Consider the following 20,992-nt stretch of genomic DNA (forward strand, 5'->3'; position numbering starts at 1 on the left):
GAATAATATTTTAAGTACTTTTTTTGCCTTAAATTGGCACCTTAAGCCCTAAAGGGACCGAAGGCGTAATTTCAAGTAACTCTCCATTTTAAAGGAACTGATTTTTTGCCACAAACTCTTATTTGCTAATCCCTATATCTTTGCAACCTGATGATGTAAACCTTCGATATTTAAACTTAGACTAGTTATCCAACGGAGTTTATAATTAAAGGTCTACGACATCAGATTGCAAGATCTATGGATTAAAAAATTAGAGTTTATAGCAAAAACTATTTACTTTCCAATTCACAACTTCCTTCTTACTAACAATGACCAATAAAGATATCACCGTTTTCCTCTATAAATACTATTGATTTAAAACATGAAGCTTTAGCAGCATGAATAAATAAAATCATTTAAATTCATGAGAATCATAATGGAAAATAATCAATTTTTAGAAACGAAAACAGGATAAACTCCATCATCACAAAGGGTTCAAGGGAATCATTGAGAATCGGGCATGCCACTTTGTGAATAGATAAATTACGTCTACTGCAGTTCCTTTGAATCTGATAAATTAAATATATTTTAAAACTCAAAGTTTGTTCTGAGCGGAATGTTATTTTACTAAATAATCCCGAGGGAAAAAGTTAATTGTAACTTAAAAAGGCCTAACACAAGAGTTTTCACTGTGGTCTATAGTTGCAAACTATTGCTTCAAAACTTCAATTCAAAACAATGATATTTACTTTGAAGAAAAAACTCCTGTAGCGGTTGAAAGAGCGGTTGAGATCTGTCTAAGACTATACGACCTAGTTCAGAATAAGAAAAATGCAATTTTTTTCCCCGATAAAATTTTATTCAAAGTCTGAATTATTATTTTAAGTTGAATATTTTCGCCCTAAACCCCTGGGTTTCACGTTTAGCATGAATTTGTTTGCCATTAAAATGTGTATTAGCAGCGGTTGAAGACAAAAAATGTCTAATTTTTAACGTTGTTATAAACAAAAACTTTCATCTCCAGCGGTTGACGGCAAAAGGGTTTTACACAATTTTGTAGTTCTAGCGGTTGAAAAAAAAGTAATTTGATAAAATATTTGTGAACTCAATAGTTGAAAAAATAAAATGTATTTTTAAAAATCATTTTCGTTTCCTAGTCTATTTTTCATATGCTCTGCTTAACTTTCAACCGCTAGTTAAACCGCTACAGCTGTTTTTTTTTCTCCAATAAATTCCAAACTATAAAAATAATTGCATTTCTAAGATAAAATTTGATATTGTTCAGCAAGATAAAAAACCTGCCTGTAGCAGTAGAAACTGAGCTCGACATAGATAAAGTAATCTGCGCTCATAGAGCAACTATCCTCATCTCAAAGGACGGAAGGTATAGTTACCTTGGATTCATTTAAATTACTATATTTGCCCGGATGTAAGGTTACATCCCTAGGTAAAATAGATAAAATAATAAACCAACGTGAAGATTTGAAGGTTATAGAAAACTATTTACTTTTGTTATTTCAAATGGGAATTTTTTTATTTAAAAGAAATTCCATTTTTACAACTTGCAAATTAATCAAAATCAATCATTCAAACTTTTCCATCAAAATTTGTAGATTAACTAACAAAGAAACTAATTTTTCGCACGATGATGCCATTTTTGTTTCCTGTTAGGATACTGGCCATGGGAGATAATACCAACAACCGTCTGTTCCTTGATTTAGATAAACCAGTAGAAAAATCTTATCAGTTCAAACCGGTTTTAGACCACGTGGGAGATATCAAACAGATTGCAATTTCCAAATATTGCACTTTAGGTATTAAAAAATTAATTATTTTTTCTTAACTGTACGATCTAATAAACTATTTGTGGCAATATTTACTTTGGCAGTGTACGCAAGCAAGCTGTACGCTAGCAAACACCTCCCTTATAAACCGTACGCATGCAAGCTGTACACTAGCAAACACATCTCTTATAAACTGTACGCTAGCCAACACCTCCCATATCATCTTTACGCTAGCAAACACCTCCCTTATAATCTGCACGCTAGCAAACACATCCCTTATAAACTGTACGCTAGCAAACACATCGCTTATAAACTGTATGCTAGCAAACACATCGCTTATAAACTGTATGCTATCAAACACATCGCTTATAAACTGTATGCTAGCAAACACCTCCCTTATAAACTGTACGCTAGCAAATACCTCCCTTATAAACTGTACGCTAGCAAATACCTCCCTTATAAACTGTACGCTAGCAAATACCTCCCTTATAAACTGTACGCTAGCAAACACATCTCTTATTAACTGTACCTTAGCAAACACCTCCCTTATAAACTGTACCCTAGCAAACACATCTCTAATTAACTGTACCCTAGCAAACACATCCCTTATAAACTGTACGCTAGCAAACACATCCCTTATTAACTGTACCCTAGCAAACTTTGGTAGCAAACTTTCAAGCTATATCAAAGTGTACATAATAAATATTGCTCATTAGAAAACTTGATAAAGTGAATATTGCAGGCTAACGCTAACAAACAGTGCACTTTAAAAATTGTATGCAACACTTAAAGGGACTGTAAGCGTAATTTCAAGTGACCCTCAATACAAAGAGTGAAATGTCTCATTTACAACGCTACCCTTAAAACCTGTTTATGTTAGTCAAGTACATATGTATGTGTGTAAACGTATCTAAATTAGCTTATTTGATCAGCTGAAAATTACACTGTGCACTGCCTGCGTACAATGTGATCTCAACTCAAATGCCCATCCAAGATGTTGAAGAGATTTTTTCTTTTTTAGTTTTAACTGGATCAGGAGAAATATGGAGTATCGGAGAGGATAATTCAAGGTATACAGTCATAACCAGAAAACTCGGAAATAGGATTGCGATTTTTATAATCAAATTATAACTTTAAAAACTCCATTGAGCAGCAACAACTGTGCAGGTGAAACTGTCCCATTAGATCAGTGATTTAGTAAGTGTGCTTTAAAACAATTTGCTTCTTAACAACATCAAATATACTGAAGTATCGTAATAAAGAGATCGTTCATGAATTTCGTGACAAATGTTACATCATCCAGTTTCAAGGGTTTTTAAAATAAATCAATTTTAGATCTGTAGCTTTGTTATTTAAGTTATTTGCTGTTATTAATTTTTTAAGTTTGATCGTTCTAGTGCAAGCCGTTTTTAAGTTATATTGAGACAAAAAAATCTTGTGTCAGGTTAGGCTTGGATTCAAAGATGTAAATGTAAACGGAATTTGATCCATATCAACCACTAAAATTGGTGCAAACAATAAATGACGGGTTAAAAATGCTCAATTTTCCCAATCCTCTTGAAAAACTTTAAGAAAAACTGGATTCAGGAATTTCCTAAAATCTCTGCGCTGATATTTTATCTTATTTTGTTTCCAGGGCGCCAACTAGGATTAATCTTGACTCCAAGATAAGTCAAGTAATGGGTCTAGGAGCTACAAAGCAGCTGCATATTCTTGTTGGACAGGACGGAGCAGGTCAGTTTTATAATTAGATTTTAATTTCTGGGCCGAACGCTATTTGGGAGAATTTTTGCGAGTCACCCTAATTGTATCTTATGTCTTATTGCGGCTCTAAGATTTATTTTGTAATTTATAGCAAATGTTTTATCGGAAATGTAACCTTATGGAAATTATAACTTTATAAAATGTAATTATAGAAACTATAACTACATGAAATGTAATTATAGAAACTATAACTTTATGAAATGTAATTATAGAAACTATAACTTTATGAAATGTAATTATAGAAACTATAACTACATGAAATGTAATTATAGAAACTATAACTTTATGAAATGTAATTATAGAAACTATAACTATATGAAATGTAATTGTACAAAGTGTAACTATATGAGATGTAATTAAAGAAAGTGTAACTATATGAGATTTAATTGTTAGAAGTGAAAATGTATAAAATGTAATTATAGAATATGTAACTACATGAAATGTAATTATAGAAAGTGTAATTATGTAGTTGTAGGAAGTGTAAATATATAAGATATAATTATAGAAAGCGTAACTTTATGAGACGTAATTATAGAAAGATGAAATTTAATTAAAGAAAGTCTAACTATATGAAATGTATTTATAGAAAGTTAACTATATTAGATGTAATGATAGAAAGTGTAACTAATAGAAATGTAATTATATATATTTACCTATATGAGATGTAATTATAGAAAGTGTAACTAAATCAAATGTAATTATAGATATTTAACTATATAAGATGTAATTATAGAAAATGTAACTATATAAAATTTCATTTTAAGAATCTGTTTCATTTAACAACAAAAAAAGAGAAAAAGTAATACAATGCAATTTACTTCATTTGTTTAATTTCTTTTTATTTTATACTATAGCAAGAGAATAGGCAATTTATGTGTTAGATAACGACTTAAAGGGAGTGTTCGCAAAAAATGAAAGGGGGTATAGGCTTACTGCGAAAAAAATAATCGCTTTTGATCGCTGCTAATCTTACTTCTATCTGTTGCGTCTAAAAGGAAAAAAATAATTAAAAACGACATACACTGAAGAACGTAGCGTCCATACAAATTCAGAAAGTTGCAACATACGACTCATATTGTAAAATAATCAATTTAATTTCAAACAAATCATTCAGATAAAAGTCAACGATTATTTTTCGACGCATAAAAAACGAATTAAAAATATTACGAAATATTGAACTATATACGAATGTGTCGAAAAATAATAGATTACTTTAGGCTGTAATATATTTTTTCCAACTGTATAAAAGGTTGCTTATTTTGCAGATCATTGGGGCAAGAGTGACGTCGTATGCGGATTCTATTTATCTATGCTAAGGAGACGATATTTTTCGTACATTGGAGCGTATCCAGAGTAACCAACCTTATTATACGCCCTTGCTTTTTTCTTTCTTTTTTCTCTTTAAAATTGTAATATTTAAATTATCTAGTGGTAAGGTGGACCACTGGGAGATGGAAGGAAAGAGATACAATTGTAATATTTAAATTATCTAGTGGTAAGGTGGACCTCTGGGAGATGGAACGAGAGAGATGCAATTGTAATATTTAAATTATCTAGTGGTAAGGTGGACCCCTGGAAGATGGAAGGAGAGAGATGCAATTGTAATATTTAAATTATCTAGTGGTAATGTGGACCCCTGGTAGATGGAAGGAGAGAGATACAATTGTAATATTTAAATTATATATCTAGTGGTAAGGTGGACCCCTGGTAGATGGAAGGAGAAAGATACAATTGTAATATTTAAATTATCTAGTGGTAAGGTGGACCCCTGGGAGATGGAAGGAGAGAGATACAATTGTAAACAAGTTTAAAAAGAAGCTTACCAAAGCCGATGTAGCAGTTTATTCAAGGAAAATATTTATTCTTTATGTATTTGAGTAAACTACTGTTTTATTTATTCTCTATATGTTCGAGTAAATTACTGTTTTTATTCATTCTCTATACACGTTCGAGTAAATTACTGAATTCATTTATTCTCTATGCGTTAGAGTAAATTACTTTTTTAATTTATTCCCTATACGTTCGAGTAAATTACTGTTTTCATTTATTCTCTATAGGTTTGAATAAATTATTGTTTTTATTGATAGTATTCGAGTAAATTGTTTTTATTTGTTCTCTATACGTTCGAGTAAATTACTGTTTTCATTTATTCTCTATACGTTCGAGTAAATTACTGAATTTATTCACACTCTATACGTTCGAGTAAACTATTGTTTTTATTTATTCTTTATATAATTGGAGTAAATTAAGTTTTCATTTATTCCCTATACATTCGAGTATATTACTGTTATTATTTATTCATCATAATAAAGGATTCATTAGTATACAAATCAACTTTTTATCACAGTTTTATTTAGTGCTTTTTCAAATTACATGTAAATATGTTTTCAATTCAAAGCACTTCTGCTGCAGTTCAAATCCTAAAATTAGTAATTATAAGAACTGAATGCTGAATAGTGTACAGTGGTTGGGGTTTATATCAATACAATGAAGACGACTTTTCTATTTAAGTTTTGACTTCTAACAAGCTTTTTTCAATTACAAGTCGGCAAAAAATCAAAGATAAGTTGTTAATTGACAGCTTCTATTTGTTTCCATATTTATGTGTATCCACGCTGTTTGAAAGCTTGGTAAAAATCAAAATATGAAAATCGAAGGTCGTCTTTATTGTATTTGATATATGTATATATACGACTACGACTGTTAACAACGATTGATGATTCAAATAAAAATTTCTTTCTAAAATTAACAAAATTTTATATTTATAACAGGTAGGAATATTTTTGGGTAGAAATGGTAAATGGCATTTTGTTCACCAATGTTTTGATTCAACCAACCTATTGTTTTGATGCAACCGACCTATGGCCAATTTCTTAGACGCTCTACCATAGGTACGAACCATAGTCACACTATGGTTACGCTTTACCAGAGCAGTCTAGATAGATAGATAGATACGACCTATAGTTGTACCTATGGTTAAATGAATAAGAAATTGACCACTATTGTTTTGGTTCAATCAACCTATAGTTTTAGTTTAACCAACCTATTGTTTTGGTAAAACCTACCTATCGTTTTAATTCAACCAACCTATTGTTTTGGTTCAACCAACCTACTGGTTTAAAAAAAAGACAGAGTTCAGTTGCAGTTTTCATGGTTTCTCCTCAGTTAAGCTCAATGTTTAATAAAGAAATACAAACATTATAACTTTAATCTTTTCAAAATGACCTATTATTCGATATGCATTTGGCATAATTTTAACATAACCAATTTGTCAACCTTTAATCTTAATAAACGTACAATTATTGGAATTTAATTTAAGGGTTTACCTTCATGTTCTTCTTCCATGCTGAAACTGCTGAAACATAAAAGAACTGTTGGCTCCTGGAACTTTAATAACTTCTGGAGATACATTTGCCACTTTACTCTCCTCTACTACTCGTCTTGTTTCCAGAGAACTTGATGTTGGAGAAATGCTTGAAGCTGGAGACGATTCTGAGGATATTTCTGAGGTGGAGGACTCAGTTTCGTTGATATGATCATCAACATTATCCACCTCTATCATAATAATTGGCAGGTCAACGAAGGCCCCTGTTTCAAAACATTATTAGATAATTTAGAAATGTTGACTTGGTTAAATTCTATTATTGCTACAGCAAAATAGGCAAAAAACAAAAACAAACAAAAAACATCAAGGTGTTTCAACAATTTTTTAATCACAATCTAAATAATGTAATTTGTTGTAAAGTACTAATGGCTTTATTTAAAGTAGCGTAAAGCGATATGGAACTATAAGCTAAGGGTTAGGGTGAAAAGAGTTATGCCCTCTGATACGTCGACCGCCGCGGCTAGAATAGGCTTTGGGCCGAGCGCTGCGGCGAGGGTAGACTTGGGAATTTGCACTTTGGGAAAATACCCTTGGGAAGTTGCCACTTTGAAAAATCCTTTGGGAAAGTACCTAACATCGAAAATATTTCATTAAAAACCAGGGTTTATTTAGAAGTGCTGTTTACACTGATCTAAAGGTCTTACGCTCTCAAGCAAAATCGATGAGAATTTTTCCAATTACATTTTAGAAGCTAAAGCTAACAAAAATTGCTCTATTGTGCTAAAATATGCATGTGAATAGCTACAGAAAGCATAAGTTAGTTGAGCGGTAAAATCCAAACTCAAGGCGTTGCGACACTTCAAAATTGACCCTGTCATAAAAATTGATGCCACTGTTTTTAAGCATGGACTGCAGCTATGTGCATGCAACTGTAGACGTAATATCAAGGTGTTCGGTACTTTCCCAAAGGCATTTTCTCATGAGCGACTTCCCAAGTGACAATTTCCCAAGTGGCAACTTCCCAAAGGTGCAACTTCCCAAAGGTTAGGTTAGGCCCTCTAAGGCGCCGCAGGCTGCAATGGGGGCCGAGCGCTGCGACTAAGATGGGAAGGGAGGCCGAGCGCAGCGGCTAGAACAGGCTGGGGGCCGTAGGCTGCGTCTAAGACAGAATTGGAAAGTTGCCGCTTGGGAAATTGCACATATGGGAAGTTGCACCTTGGGAAAAACCCCATTGGAAGTGGCCACCTTGGGAAAAATCAGTTGGGAAAGTACTACATAATATCAAGTGACCCTTGATTAAAAAATAGCGTATGTCCGAAACACAACGGTTTTTTCTGATCAAGGATGACGTAAAAAATTTTCTTTTTCAAAATGTTGAATTCTATCAATTTCTTCTTTGTCTATGCTGAATAAGCCAGCAAATCATTCTTTATTGAAAATTAATAATTGAAATTTATCAATTTCAAAAGAAACTGGAGAATAGGTTCATTATTGTAACTCAGCTGAAGGTTTAAAGGATACCATTGTGAACTGGACATGATGATGGACCTTAATCATCTTTAACTCTGATGCTGGAAAATACTAATAATGTTCCTTCGTCCGCCTGAAGCTGATCAAACAGTGAGTTGAGAGGATCTGTAGTTGTGGCGTTGTTATCACTGGCCTGGGTCGTGCCTACCAGTGTTGAATTTGTCTCCGTCTGGTTTCCAAAGGGGATTACGACATACTTCTCTAAAAATTATAGAACATAAAATCTTTCCTGTACGACTAACCATGGAAAAACGAACTTAATGAATTTTAGCTACTCCTGTTCAGATCCTGAATCACCGAATCAAATAAAAAGATTCATGAGAACTTGAATAGGGGTTTCGGGATTTGATCCGGCGGTGGTCAGTTCAGCCACCTCCAAACAATGGGCTTAATTTTCAAGAAAAACCAATGTTATGACGTATACATAACTCAAAGCTTCATTTAAAAAATGCAAAACGTGCTTCACAACAAAAGTTTTTTATATTAACAAATGACACATGTTCCTATAACAAACTTTCAAAGGTTTTCAACATTGTAAATTTCGAATTTGATTTTTGAAGCCAATTAGGTTTTTATATCTTTTAGCTACAAATTAGAAATTTTTTGCCAAAGACTTTTTAAAAAAAATTTTCACCTCTTTCCACAGAGTTTAAGCAGAATCCCTTCCAACAAAAATAATCGCTGCATCTCTTTGTATCGTTAGCCTCAACCTCCATATTAATTATTTAACAATTTCTGTTAATTATTTTTTTTTAAATCTCCTAATTCGGTCGAAAGTTAGTTTTAAATATTAAACTAAATTTTGTTTAGAAATCTATATACTTTACTCATACAGGGTGTCCCAGAAACATGACAGTTAATGAATAGTTTAGAATGTCGTCGTCTTCCAAATACTGGATAAGATTTAAAGACTTTTTGCGGTTAAGTTCGGTAGAAGAATCTTTTACTCCAACTTATTTTAATCTTGATCGATTTTACTATAATAATACTGTCATATAATGTTTATTATGTTTCTCTTTGGTATCAAACAACTTAACAAATTATGGAAGAAGACATTTTAAAATATTCACCAACTGAGATGTTTCGTGGGACACCATGTATATAAAGATAGGAATAGCTGTATTTTCTAAATTGAATTAAAATAAATTTTTCTAAAAACCCATCTGCAAACATAAGAATTATGTTAACGCATAACTATCGGATTTTATATAAATATTTAGATTTTAAAAAGATAGTTATATTTACATATATATATATAAAATTCTAATTTAAATTTATTTTTAAAACTTCGATTTTTTTCAAATTAGGAATTTTTTCAAGTGATTTCCACGGGAAATACAGGGCACTCCGGCCAGTAATGAATAATCATTGCATAAAACGTATTTTGAAAAATGTTAAAATGATAATTGTTTCTCCTTGTCGTCTGCGATACACCCCTCTGCCCAACACTGGGTTTGATCAGGAAAATTTCCACATTCCTATACAAAAACGACAGAAAAGTTCTTTTTACTCAAGATGCTATGAAAACAGACTAAGAGGAACCCGACCGAAAGGGTATCCGAACTTAATATCGAGTAGTTTTTATGAAAGTATCAAAGGGTTTCCAGCGATCGAAAACTTTCGCGGAAAAATGCGAAAATTTTCGTTCGTATTTCGTAAACTTTTTCGCGAAAATGAATTTTAAAAAATTCTGCGAAAACTCCAAGTTGCAACAACTAATGGCGAAAAAAAATCTTTTGGAATTCTCTGCTCACGAAGCTCAGCATTAGAAGTTTTATTAAATCATAATTAATAAATTCTCTGCTTTTTTTGGCATTTGTTTTTTATCGCGAAACAGATTGATGCGACAATTTTTGCCATTGTCTCGAGCGAACGAAATGCGAACAAATGCGAGATTTTCTGCGAAATTATTTTTTCTCGCGAAATTGTTTGTGCAACTTTGGGTTCCCAAGCTAGAATATATATATAAAGAAGAGAAATTATATATTTTTAATTTTTTTCTCGACCTTCAATCCTTCCAGAGGATTCCCAGCTTCATCCAGGATTACAGGGGGGAGGGGTTGCCACATCCTTATAAAAATACTTTAGCAAAATTTATTATAAAATGGCTGCCCCCACATCCTTATAAAAATACTTTAGCAAAATTCACAACGTCGCCCTTTAGATATAAATAAAATAGAGAGAGATATTGTTGTTTTTCTTCTTGAAAATTGACATTTTCAAATTAAACTTGACGGAAAGTATCTATTTTTACTGTTGAAAAACAAGGATATCTCCCTCAAGGATACTACAATTATAACTCTATCTTAATTTTGGTTTGACAGATTTAGGGATGGTCATTGGTTTTAAATCCATTTCTAACATTCTTGGTATGTTAAATTTAAAAGCGCTCCCTCAAAAATTTGAAATATCAATCTTGTTTAAGAAAATGCTTGATACGTTTACTTATATTAGTTTTTATTAGATTTTATTAATCGTTTTGAAAACCGTTTTGTTAACATCTTTGGTCAACAATTTTTTTTGCATAATGCAAAAAAAAATTTATCGAGCCGGTTGGAACAAAATTGACATGTTGGATTCGTTGGAAGCCTCTGAAAAGTCTAATTAATAACTTTGAATGTGTAAAAATAGAAAAAAATCATTGTTCATTAATTTCGAAACTTTATGCAATCCTTAATAAAAAAAGTAATTTACAACTGTTTTGCTAGATTGTGCTTTATTAGTTTGTGAGTTAATTTTCTTAAAAAAGCAGTCACAAATATTATACAATTGTCTACAAACTAAGTTCAGTTGACATTCTTTACTGTTTATCTTGCAGAAATGTTGCAGACCAATTATAGAATAACATTTTTTTGTGACCATTGAAATTATTTCGGTATTACAACAATGCTAATTCTTTATAAATACGATTTTGATACAATCACTCAATTCCTTATTATGCATCGTTTTAGATAAATCAACATTTATGTTATTTTTAGAAGTAAAAAATTGTCCGATATATGAATATATCATGGTGTTCTTTAAAGGTTAAGGTTGGAAGAGTTTGAGTGAACCTCTAATACTCTGGAGTTCTTTATGTTAAGCTTTTGGTATGAATAGATTGCCAGCTCAACAGATGCCTAGTAAAATTATGCATAACATTTTTAAACACCATCAACTTTAAATATGCCTTAGGTTTTGGTTTTACCTCACCTCTAGTCATTTCTTTGTAGCCCTAGATATATACATTTTAAAACTGCTTAACGCGCTTGTTTATTATAGCTTTAGTTGATAAGGTGTAAGAAGCCGAAATACAATAATTACAATTTACTACATCTTTTAAGACAAATATCAATGATTTTGGTTATGAAGTGCATCAAATTCCAAAAATCATGGGTTCTTTTTCCAATTTCCAAATTTTAGGTACTATTATTCCAAATTCCAAAACAAGAATTAATATAAATTCGAAGAAAATCGAATTATTTTAACTTAAATCAACAAAGATTATATTGTTGACCTAAACACTATGTCGTCACTTTGGCAAGTGTAGACTGAAGAAATAAGAGTAGAGAGCAATATAAAGAGAACCAACATTTTATCTGAAATACATTAAGATGTATTTTCAACAAGGAAAAAATCAGTAAAATAAAACATCAGAACTGTACAGAATGTAAAGTAGAGAGTAGAGACAGTATATTGTCTAATTCACAGTATATCTATCAGAATAAAATCAATTTCTGAACCACATCAAACTCAAGTTAATTTTATTTTAATTTGAAATCTTGCAAAGTTTTAAACACTACTCCGTCATCCCAGTCTAGTCTGAAATGTCTTCTTTATGTTAAGGTTGGAAGAGTTGGAGTGAAACTCTATTACTCTGGAGTTCTTTATGTTTAGGTTGAAGGAGTTGGAGTGAAACTCTAGTTCTCTGGAGATCTTTATATTTCGGTTGGAGGAATTGGAGTGAAACTCTAATTCTCTGGAGTTCTTTAAGTTAAGGTTAGAGGAGTTGGAGTGAAACTCTATTACTCTGGAGTTCTTTATGTTAAGGTTAGAGGAGTTGGAGTGAAACTCTAGTTCTCTGGAGATCTTTATATTTAGGTTGGAGGAATTGGAGTGAAACTCTAATTCTCTGGAGTTCTTTATGTTAAGGTTAGAGGAGTTGGAGTGAAACTCTATTACTCTGGAGTTCTTTATGTTTAGGTTGAAGGAGTTGGAGTGAAACTCTAGTTCTCTGGAGATCTTTATATTTAGGTTGGAGGAATTGGAGTGAAACTCTAATACTCTGGAGTTCTTTATGCTAAGGTTGGAGGAGTTGGTGAAACTCTAATACTATAAAGTTCTTTATGTTTAGTTTGGAGGAGTTGGTGAAACTCTAATACTATGGAGTTCTTTGTGTTAAGGTTGGAGGAGTTGGAGTGAAACTCTAATTCTCTGGAGTTCTTTATGTTAAGGTTGGAGGAGTTGGAGTGAAACTCTAATACTCTGGAGTGTTTTATGTTAAGGTTGGAGGAGTTGGAGTGAAACTCTAATACTCTGGAGTTCTTTATGTTAAGGTTGGAGGAGTTTGAGTGAAACTCTAATACTCTGGAGTTCTTTATGTTAAGCTTTTGGTATGAATAGATTGCCAGCTTGAGGGTTATTATGTACAATTATGAAGGGAGAATTACTGTGTCACAATAAAAATAGAAATATAGATTAAAAAAAATGGTTATTTTACCGATAACCAATATGTTTTCGCCAAGTTAATGTGTAATAAACTTGTCAGTTTAGCTTGAGTGTTTGATTTGATTGACTGACTCAAACCAGTTTTCAAGAGTATTTACCAAAATCTGTAAAATTTGTGTTAGAATGTGTATACTAGTCTTATATATAAGAAAATATTGCTAAAATAACTATTTCACAATGTTCCACTTGTTTTACTGACATCTAGGATGGATATTTGAGATTTTGAAAGCTTCTGCTGCTTTAACCTGGAAAATACTAAAATTCTCTGTAAAATTGAAGGCATCATTGCCAAGCTTAAAACTTAAATGGAAACAATTTAATAAGTCAGAAATATCTGATGGAAAATAATTAAACATTTATAAATCTGATGGAAAATAATTAAACATTTATAAATCTGATTGAAAATTACTAATGAATCATAAATCTCATAACTTTTTGTAATATGTAGCGAAAATTCTTATTTAGCATAAAATCCACCAATTTTCATATAACCAGAGGTTATTTTCATCAAAATTTTAAAAACCGTTCAACCATTCCCTATTCCAAAAAAAATTGAATTTTTGAAGCCCCAAAAGAATATTGTTTTGCCTGAAACAGTCAACGAATTAAATTAAATTACCCAAAATTTTACACGAAAAGAAATAAGAAGAAAAGATGTTTAAAAGTAAAAACAAAAGAATAAATGAGACGAAATTAGAAAATATTTTATTATTTACTACTGCTGAAATACATGATAGCATGACTACAAAACAAGATTAAAACATTTAAAACAGTGGAAAGTAAAGCTTTAAATTGCAAAAACTACTGTTTAGTGTACCCGTGATTAGCTTCAGACATATATGTGCAAAGTTTTGTTAACTTGAAATTGCAATTTGATGAGTTTGAATTCTGAAAAAAATTTATTTAAATTCAAAATTTTTGCTATATTTAAATTTTTCATTTATCAGATTTTTTATTCTTTTGGAAACATGTAAAAAGACGATCAAACTTCGTTATTTTCTCACTTACTTGAATTAAAATAAAATGGTCAAAATGTTGTATTTTTATCACGATAAAAATATATATGATGAAAATTATTTTATCATAAGATATTGAATCCTCAAGGAGTTGCAGAAGCATTGGCGCAGTTAGAGAATAAATAAAAGCATAAAAATATTTAATATATTTCTAGCTTTAGGTTAATTTACTTTATAAAAATCCGCAATTTTAACACCGCCGTGACTAAATATGCACTTTAAAATTAAAGAAAATGAGATTTTATCCTCAGGGAACAGCAAAAGAGCGCAGAAGTTATCTCAAGAATGGCGGAGAAAAAGATGCCACACATCGGGAAAGGCAGATGTTTTCCTAATACTGGCAGATAAGGCAGGCCTCATGTTTACTGAATAATGGCAGAAAGAAGTAGGGCGGATATAATTGCCAGGAGAGAAGGTAGGCTGACCCATCCGCCTGACAAGGTTACATCACGTCTCTAAAACAAATTAATATCTTTTAAGAGAATGTATACAGCTCAGGTATATGCCATCAACGTTAAGATCTCCGGCTAAGCCTTAAAGAAATTCTAGATCAAGTAAAAAAGATTCGCACTAGGACTAGAGATGGATATAGTTTTTTGAACAATAAATTTAAAATCATTCGAACGAACTAAACTAACTAGTTTTACAAAAGATATTGAAAAAAATTATAGTTTTTTTTTACTGAACGAACGAAATTTTTTACCAAAATTTTAAAAAAAATATTATTATTTTACTTAAAGAACAAATTTTTTCGAACAAACTGTTGAAAACCCGATAGTTTTTTAACTGAACGAACGATTTTAATGAACGAAATATTTTACTGAACGATCGAGAAAGCGAACGCAATATATGGAAAATGAACGATAATTTTAAGAACGAACAAAATCAAATTTTTTGAACGATTGAAAAAAACGAACAAAATGGGTAGCGTAGTTCACGATAAACGAACGGCATACAAACAACTAAGCAAAGTATGTTTTTTCCCTGTCACGAATACGTTACAAGAATACGTTTAGGTCACAGCGTTTCTTCTAGTCAATTAACAAAATTTGGTTTGTTATTTCCTTTCCTAACCATTTAATTAAGGGACTATTGGCGTTATTAAGTGATATCTATTTCCAGAGGGGCATGTATCATTCACAACGGTATCCTAAAAAGGTTTGTCTGATTCAGAGATTCATGAGATATATATTATCTACTTTTTGAAATTTGATTATTTTCAGTTTCAATTTCTCTGTAAAAGTAATTTGCACATTTCTGCTTCAGTAGTAAGAAGTAAATTATTAAAATTAACACTTTAAGATGAAAAAACGACAATATCTCCCAAATTTTTAATCAGAAAAAGGTTTGAATGATACCGTTGTAAACCGGACATGCCTTTCTTTCTTTTTAAATGGAAGGTCCCTAAAATTTCCATTGACATATGTCAGATAAAATTAAACTAACTAACCTTCATAACAACTGTGTCTATAATATGAATATATCCATTAGAGCACTCTAGATCTCCTCTAACCACCCTGGCCTCTATATCCTCATACGAGACCACTGTAACCTCCTCTGAACAGATAAACTGTTCGAAACATTGGTAAAGGAACTGATATTGGACTTAAAAAATTTGAGTTTGTGGAAAAGACTCAATTACTTTGTAAACAAAGCTATATTCGATCCAACCACAGAACAAAGATTAGAATAGAATGGCGGTTTCACACTTAATTCGACTTAATTATACTCTATACTAATCTATTCTCTTTGAATCCGGCCCACCTCCTTCTATGATCCTTGTAGAGAATTTGAGCGGGGACCCACGGAGTGTACTCATTGAACCCTTCTCCAGTATATCAGCCAGGCTTAGTTTCTCTCCAATCTTAACATTAAAAATTTCCGACTCTAACTAAAAATGGCTGGCACAAAAATTTCAATTGATTTGGCCAGAGCTACCTGAAAAGTCTTTAATGTCGGAAAGTGTCGAGACTCGAGACCTGAAGCCCGTCAAAGTGATCAATTTTCAAAATTAAAATCACATAAATTAAGTTTTTCTTTTTCATAAAGAAAACCAAATAAATAATTGAAAAATCGATCATAAATAGAAAAATAGATAAATAATAGATAAATAATAGAAAATAGATAAATGAAAATAGATTCCAAATGAGTCCTTAAAGAGCCCTACTGCAGAGAAAAAAGTAGACCGACACTGTGTAGTCAAAAATAAGACTTAAAGGAAGTGTTTGCGAAAATGAAAGGGGGTATAGGTTTACGGCGAAAAATAATCGCTTTTGATCGCTACTAATCTTACTTCTATCTGTTGCGTCTATAAGGAGAAAATTGTTAACAACGGCTTATACTGAAGAACGTAGCGTCCATACAAATTCAGAAAGTTGCAATATACGACTCGGATTGTAGAAAAATCAATTTAAAAATGAAACAAATTATTCAAATATTACAGCCTATAGTCATCGATTATTTTTCGACGCATATTTCATAATATTTTATTCGTTTAGTATACAATGCACTTAAAACGCTGAAATAGTTTGCCGCCAGATGTCTCTGCCCTCGATGCTTTAAATGATTACACCTAGCGGAAAAAAGTTGTTTTAAGTGCGTTGTATATAAAACAAATAACAAATATTATGAAATATAAACTATAAACGAATGCGTCGAAAAAAAATCGATGACTTTTGGTTGTAATATCTGAATGATTTGTTTCGTTTTTCACGAACACTCCCTTTAACATGAAAAATTTGAAAGAATCATTTGATACCTTGTAAATACTAAAGTCATAACCTAATAAGTTAAGACTTTTGAATTGCCTCAAAGTTCAACTTCTAAAGCTTGACAACTAGCTTTAAAAAAGGTTTTTGTGAAATTTCCAAATTGTTAAAAAAAAATTACCTTAATATGTCTTTCCAAGATGTGGTGTGCTTGATAGAAGAATCTACCCATGAAAAGGACCTGAATTTGGTTAACTATTATTTTCTTTCCGATTAATCTAAGGTACAGAGTGTCCCACGAAACATGACACTTAAGGTGAATAGTTTTGAATGTCTTCTTCCATATAATGTATTATATATTAAAGACTTTTCGCAGTTTATTTCGTTAAAAAATTCTTTTACCTAAATATGTTTTACTTTGAAATCAAATTCTCTTTTTTATGAATGCCATTTGCTATCTTTTATTATTCTCTTTGGTATCAACCAACTTAACATATTATGGAAGAAACATTTAAACCTATTTACCAACTGTCATGTTTCTTGGGACACCCTGTATCATGTAGTAAAGAATTCATCTGATTACTATACAGTAGACACAGCTAGCAGTGGAATAAATAAAAATCAATTAATCTCGGTCCTAAGGAACATATAGAAATGGAATCTGTAGGAGACCCCAATGCGGACCCCCCAGACCGCCGCCTACATTCTTAGATTTCTAGGGATCAAATTGAGGCAATATAGTTGCTTGATCGGTAATCCAGAACAGATGAACTGATCCAGGGATCTTATACCTTAAATGCATAGGAGTATTTAATATTTATGCTTGATGGTAGTCAAGGCCTGATCCTTAGGGATCATATACCTTAAGTGCATAGGAGTATTTATGCTTGATGGTGGTCAAGGCCTGATCCTTAGGGATCATATACCTTAAATGCATAGGAAGGAGTATCTATGCTTGATGGGGGTCAAGGCCTGATCCTGAGGGATCATATACCTTAAATGCATAGGAGTATTTATGCTTGATGGTGGTCAAGGCCTGATCCTTAGTGATCATATACCTTAAATGCAGAGGAGTATTTATGCTTGATAGTGNGTAGATCATTAGATCAGTAGATCATTAGATCAGTAGATCATTAGATCAGTAGATCATTAGATCAGTAGATCATTATATCATTAGATCAGTAGATGAGATCAGTAGATCATTAGATTAGTAGATCATTAGATTCCATATTTCAGTAAAATATCAATAATTTCTAAATTTATTGAAAGTTTGGAATCTTACTCACGTCAGCATGGGGTCTGTTTTGATTTTGTGAAGAACAGTGGTAAGCGGGACACCGAGCACCTGGAATTCGAATTTAAATATAGTTTAACCCAGAACTTCAAAGACATCGAAAGAATTTATCAAATGTCGTCTTGACAATTTTTCAATTGTTTTTATACTGTTATACCCAAATAGGTTGTCAAGTACTTGACAACCTATTTGGTTATACCTAAATCTCGGTAATTGTAAAGATAAATTAATATGCGGGAACAGTTTAAAGAGCAGAGCACCATATATTTATTCAATTAAAAAGTAAATATCTGCAGTATTCCATTATCAGTAGGTTTAGAAAACGACATTCTATAAATTCATTGGATGTCTCCAGAGTTCTGGGTTAAACTGTATATAAACAAGGGTTTATACAGAGTTACCCACAAAGAATGAGACATTGAAGACGATTAGAATCTAAAAGATATAAACAAGTGTTCTGCAGTTTTATAGAACCAGGAATCAAAGAAAAAACTGAATAAACTTCGTTGAATCGTTGCTGAAGTATCATTTTTTGAGGGGGCACACTTTACTGTATATGTAAAATATAGATGCTCTAAAACTATGCCTCCAACGGTAAAAAATAAATACTTTTTATTGCCTAAACCGCGAGGTTTCTTGTAAATTTGCGGATAGTGTAAATGCAAAGGTATTATACCTTTGCGCTGGAATTCTGAATAATAAATTGGATTTTTTTCCGGTCATAGATATCTTTGAAAAGTACGCGACGACTAATACCAATGAACAACTATAAGCTACTTAGTTTACCCTCAAAATACCCATAAGTGAACGGTCCCTTTAAGTAAAATAAAAAAACGATATTTGATTTAAGATTTTACACCTTGAATTACAAAGTTAAAATGAAAATCACGGAGTTTCCAATCTTTAAAAGACTTTGATGATCACTCTAGCACTCAGGAACTTTATTAAGTGGAAAGAGCTTAGTTTAGCTCTAAATTCTAAAAATCACGCAGTACTTAAGGTTAAATTAATTCATAAAACTCAAAACCTTGGAAATGAAAAATGACATGGTAAAGAAAATATAAGTAGCCTGAGATGAGATTTTAAAAGTCAAATTTTATTAAATATATAAAATGAACATACTATGAAAATAATGTATCTACATAAAGTTTGAATTTTCCAAATAGATTGTCAAGTACTTGACAACCTATTTGTAATTTTAGTGAAATTCCTGAGAATTTCTCTGGAATTTTTCTCAAGAAATTCCTAAGAATTTCTCCGGAATACTTCTCTGGAAATTCCTGATAAATTCTTAGGACTTGGTCACCAACTTTACGGATTTTAAGGGGAATTTAATAAGAGAATTAGTTTCGAGAAATTCCTGGGAATTTCTCCAGAATTTCACCCATCAGAAATTCCTGAGAAATTCTCCTGAATGATTCTCCGGAAATTCCTGGGAAATTCTTAGGACTTGGTCACCAAGTTTACAAATTTTTAGGGGAATTAAATAAGAGAATAAGTTTCTAGAAATCCCTCAGAATTTCTCTAGAATTTTTCTCAAGAAATTCCTAGGATTTTCTCAGGAATATTTTCCGGAAATTCCTGAGAAATTCTCACGACTTCATCACAAAATTTTCAAGTTCCGTTTTTCTCCAATAGGTGTCTCTGAGATTCTTTTCTATTATGCACTGATCTAACTAAATCTTTTTTTCTTTGCATCTTTATTGATAAAAAATGATAATTTACTTTAGAACCATCTTTTTTAAAAATAATTTAAAATTTAAACAATTTAAATAATTTTAAACAAAATACATGACAACTTCAGTAAGATCAAAAACGACTATAACATTCTGACTTAAGAAGATAGTTATACTTCTAAAAAGTTGGAGGGGCAATATAGTTGTAAAGTTATTCACTACTATTGGGCCTAAGTCCTGGTTAGGGAATCTACTCAGGAATATGTTGAGAATATTTCAAGATATTCCTGAGGAACTCTTGAGAAAATCTTGGGAATTGGTTCTGAAGAATTTTTTCGCTGGAAATTCCCAAGAATTTCCACAAATTTTGTCGACATTTTCTCCGTTTTTTTTCAGCAGAATTGGTAACAAGAAATTCATTGGAATTGGTTACAAGAAATTCCTTGGATAGAGTTATAGATGTTGACATTTTCAACGGATTTTCCTGTGAAAGATTCCTGGGAATTTCCGCGGATTTACCGCAAAATTGTTACTTGGGAATCCTGACCTGGGTTCTATCTAAGCCCGAGTTTGGGTTTTACTCGGGTTTAAGCTTTTAAAATCTCATCTCAGGTGCAGAAAACCAGAAATTAATAAATAAGACTAAAATATGAAATCTTTACTAAAGTCCAATCCTCCAATGACTAACCGTGCTGAATGGACTACTGCACGAGAATTTGACACTTCTGCCGATATCTTTGAAAGCTGTGACTTTCGATCCCAATTTGATCCCTTATACATAATTTTTCGAAAAAGAGTTTTTGTCGGTTCATATCTTTTGAATGAAAAAGTATTAAATAAATAAATCCGTAAGTTTAAAGTTAAAAAATACCTTATCTACTTGATGGATGATTCCGTTGGTAGTTCTAATATTGCTGTCTACTATAGTTGCTGTAACTCCTCCACCATCAACAAATCTGTAATTATAATATTTTAACATTATTAGAAATATGATGATTTTTTTAAACAGTATTTATAGTTTGTTTGTAAACAAAGTGTAAATGAAGAATAACAATAAACTATCCAAAATAATATCCCCTCCCTTACGGGATACCCCTGTTCCTGAATCCCCTTCCCTACTGTAATCCCCCCCTGTTCTCCTGAATCCCTTCCATATCTTAACCCCTGCCCTTACTGTATCCCCTCTCCCACCTAAATCTCCCCCCCCCC

The 20,992-nt window shown here is 31.8% G+C and overlaps 3 protein-coding genes and 1 long non-coding RNA gene across 6 annotated transcripts; 1 reads left to right on the plus strand and 3 right to left on the minus strand.

Annotated features, from left to right (window-relative positions):
• Positions 1-1,228: 1,228 nt before the first annotated feature.
• Positions 1,229-5,719, plus strand: LOC111709978 (uncharacterized). 2 transcript variants are annotated; one of them, XM_023483962.1, is made up of 5 exons: positions 1,229-1,363; positions 1,651-1,793; positions 2,785-2,833; positions 3,400-3,497; positions 5,085-5,185. In XM_023483962.1, the coding sequence occupies exons 2-5, from the start codon at positions 1,661-1,663 to the stop codon at positions 5,168-5,170; spliced, it is 366 nt and encodes a 121-aa protein (XP_023339730.1). In that variant the 5' UTR covers positions 1,229-1,363; positions 1,651-1,660; the 3' UTR covers positions 5,171-5,185. The 2 variants fall into 2 exon arrangements, with proteins under 2 accessions (XP_023339730.1, XP_023339729.1); XM_023483961.1 differs by lacking the exon at positions 5,085-5,185 and adding an exon at positions 5,281-5,719 and having other exon boundaries at positions 1,230-1,363.
• An 89-nt stretch (positions 5,720-5,808) lies between these two features.
• Positions 5,809-11,956, minus strand: LOC111709977 (uncharacterized). Of its 2 annotated transcripts, none has more exons than XM_023483959.1 (7): positions 11,879-11,956; positions 10,389-10,452; positions 9,798-9,860; positions 9,017-9,092; positions 8,446-8,583; positions 6,854-7,115; positions 5,809-5,947 (listed from the first exon to the last, which is right to left on the minus strand). In XM_023483959.1, the coding sequence occupies exons 1-6, from the start codon at positions 11,953-11,955 to the stop codon at positions 6,856-6,858; spliced, it is 678 nt and encodes a 225-aa protein (XP_023339727.1). In that variant the 5' UTR covers position 11,956; the 3' UTR covers positions 5,809-5,947; positions 6,854-6,855. The 2 variants fall into 2 exon arrangements, with proteins under 2 accessions (XP_023339727.1, XP_023339728.1); XM_023483960.1 differs by lacking the exon at positions 5,809-5,947 and adding an exon at positions 6,620-6,639.
• Positions 11,957-14,041: 2,085 nt separating this feature from the next.
• Positions 14,042-17,899, minus strand: LOC111709974 (fasciclin-1-like). Its single transcript, XM_023483957.1, has 5 exons — positions 17,872-17,899; positions 16,995-17,054; positions 15,870-15,969; positions 15,556-15,662; positions 14,042-14,560 (listed from the first exon to the last, which is right to left on the minus strand). The coding sequence occupies exons 2-5, from the start codon at positions 17,043-17,045 to the stop codon at positions 14,468-14,470; spliced, it is 351 nt and encodes a 116-aa protein (XP_023339725.1). The 5' UTR covers positions 17,046-17,054; positions 17,872-17,899; the 3' UTR covers positions 14,042-14,467.
• Positions 17,900-18,120: 221 nt separating this feature from the next.
• On the minus strand, positions 18,121-20,740 carry LOC111709975 (uncharacterized). Its single transcript, XR_002766973.1, has 2 exons — positions 20,655-20,740; positions 18,121-18,158 (listed from the first exon to the last, which is right to left on the minus strand). It is a non-coding gene; the product is annotated as an uncharacterized LOC111709975 (long non-coding RNA).
• Positions 20,741-20,992: the final 252 nt, after the last annotated feature.

Source organism: Eurytemora carolleeae, unplaced genomic scaffold (assembly GCF_000591075.1).
Source record: "Eurytemora carolleeae unplaced genomic scaffold, Eaff_2.0 scaffold1008, whole genome shotgun sequence".
Taxonomy (NCBI): domain Eukaryota; kingdom Metazoa; phylum Arthropoda; class Copepoda; order Calanoida; family Temoridae; genus Eurytemora; species Eurytemora carolleeae.

What these genes read in the sequence shown, in the direction of transcription:
- LOC111709978 (XM_023483961.1), top strand. Translation starts at nt 1,661, where the DNA reads ATGGGAGATAATACCAACAACCGTCTGTTCCTTGATTTAGATAAACCA. An exon ending in TTCCAAATATTGCACTTTAG is followed by an intron (nt 1,794 to 2,784) that starts GTATTAAAAAAT and finishes TTTCTTTTTTAG; the next exon opens with TTTTAACTGGATCAGGAGAA. An exon ending in TGTTGGACAGGACGGAGCAG is followed by an intron (nt 3,498 to 5,280) that starts GTCAGTTTTATA and finishes TAAATTATCTAG; the next exon opens with TGGTAAGGTGGACCCCTGGG.
- LOC111709977 (XM_023483959.1), bottom strand. Translation starts at nt 11,955, where the DNA reads ATGTTGGTTCTCTTTATATTGCTCTCTACTCTTATTTCTTCAGTCTAC. An exon ending in AGTGACGACATAGTGTTTAG is followed by an intron (nt 10,453 to 11,878) that starts GTCAACAATATA and finishes TATTTTTATAAG; the next exon opens with GATGTGGCAACCCCTCCCCC. An exon ending in TCAGCTTCAGGCGGACGAAG is followed by an intron (nt 7,116 to 8,445) that starts GAACATTATTAG and finishes GTTTTGAAACAG; the next exon opens with GGGCCTTCGTTGACCTGCCA.
- LOC111709974 (XM_023483957.1), bottom strand. Translation starts at nt 17,045, where the DNA reads ATGGGTAGATTCTTCTATCAAGCACACCACATCTTGGAAAGACATATT. An exon ending in TCTTGGAAAGACATATTAAG is followed by an intron (nt 15,970 to 16,994) that starts GTAATTTTTTTT and finishes TTTAATGTTAAG; the next exon opens with ATTGGAGAGAAACTAAGCCT. An exon ending in TACAAGGATCATAGAAGGAG is followed by an intron (nt 15,663 to 15,869) that starts GTGGGCCGGATT and finishes TTATCTGTTCAG; the next exon opens with AGGAGGTTACAGTGGTCTCG.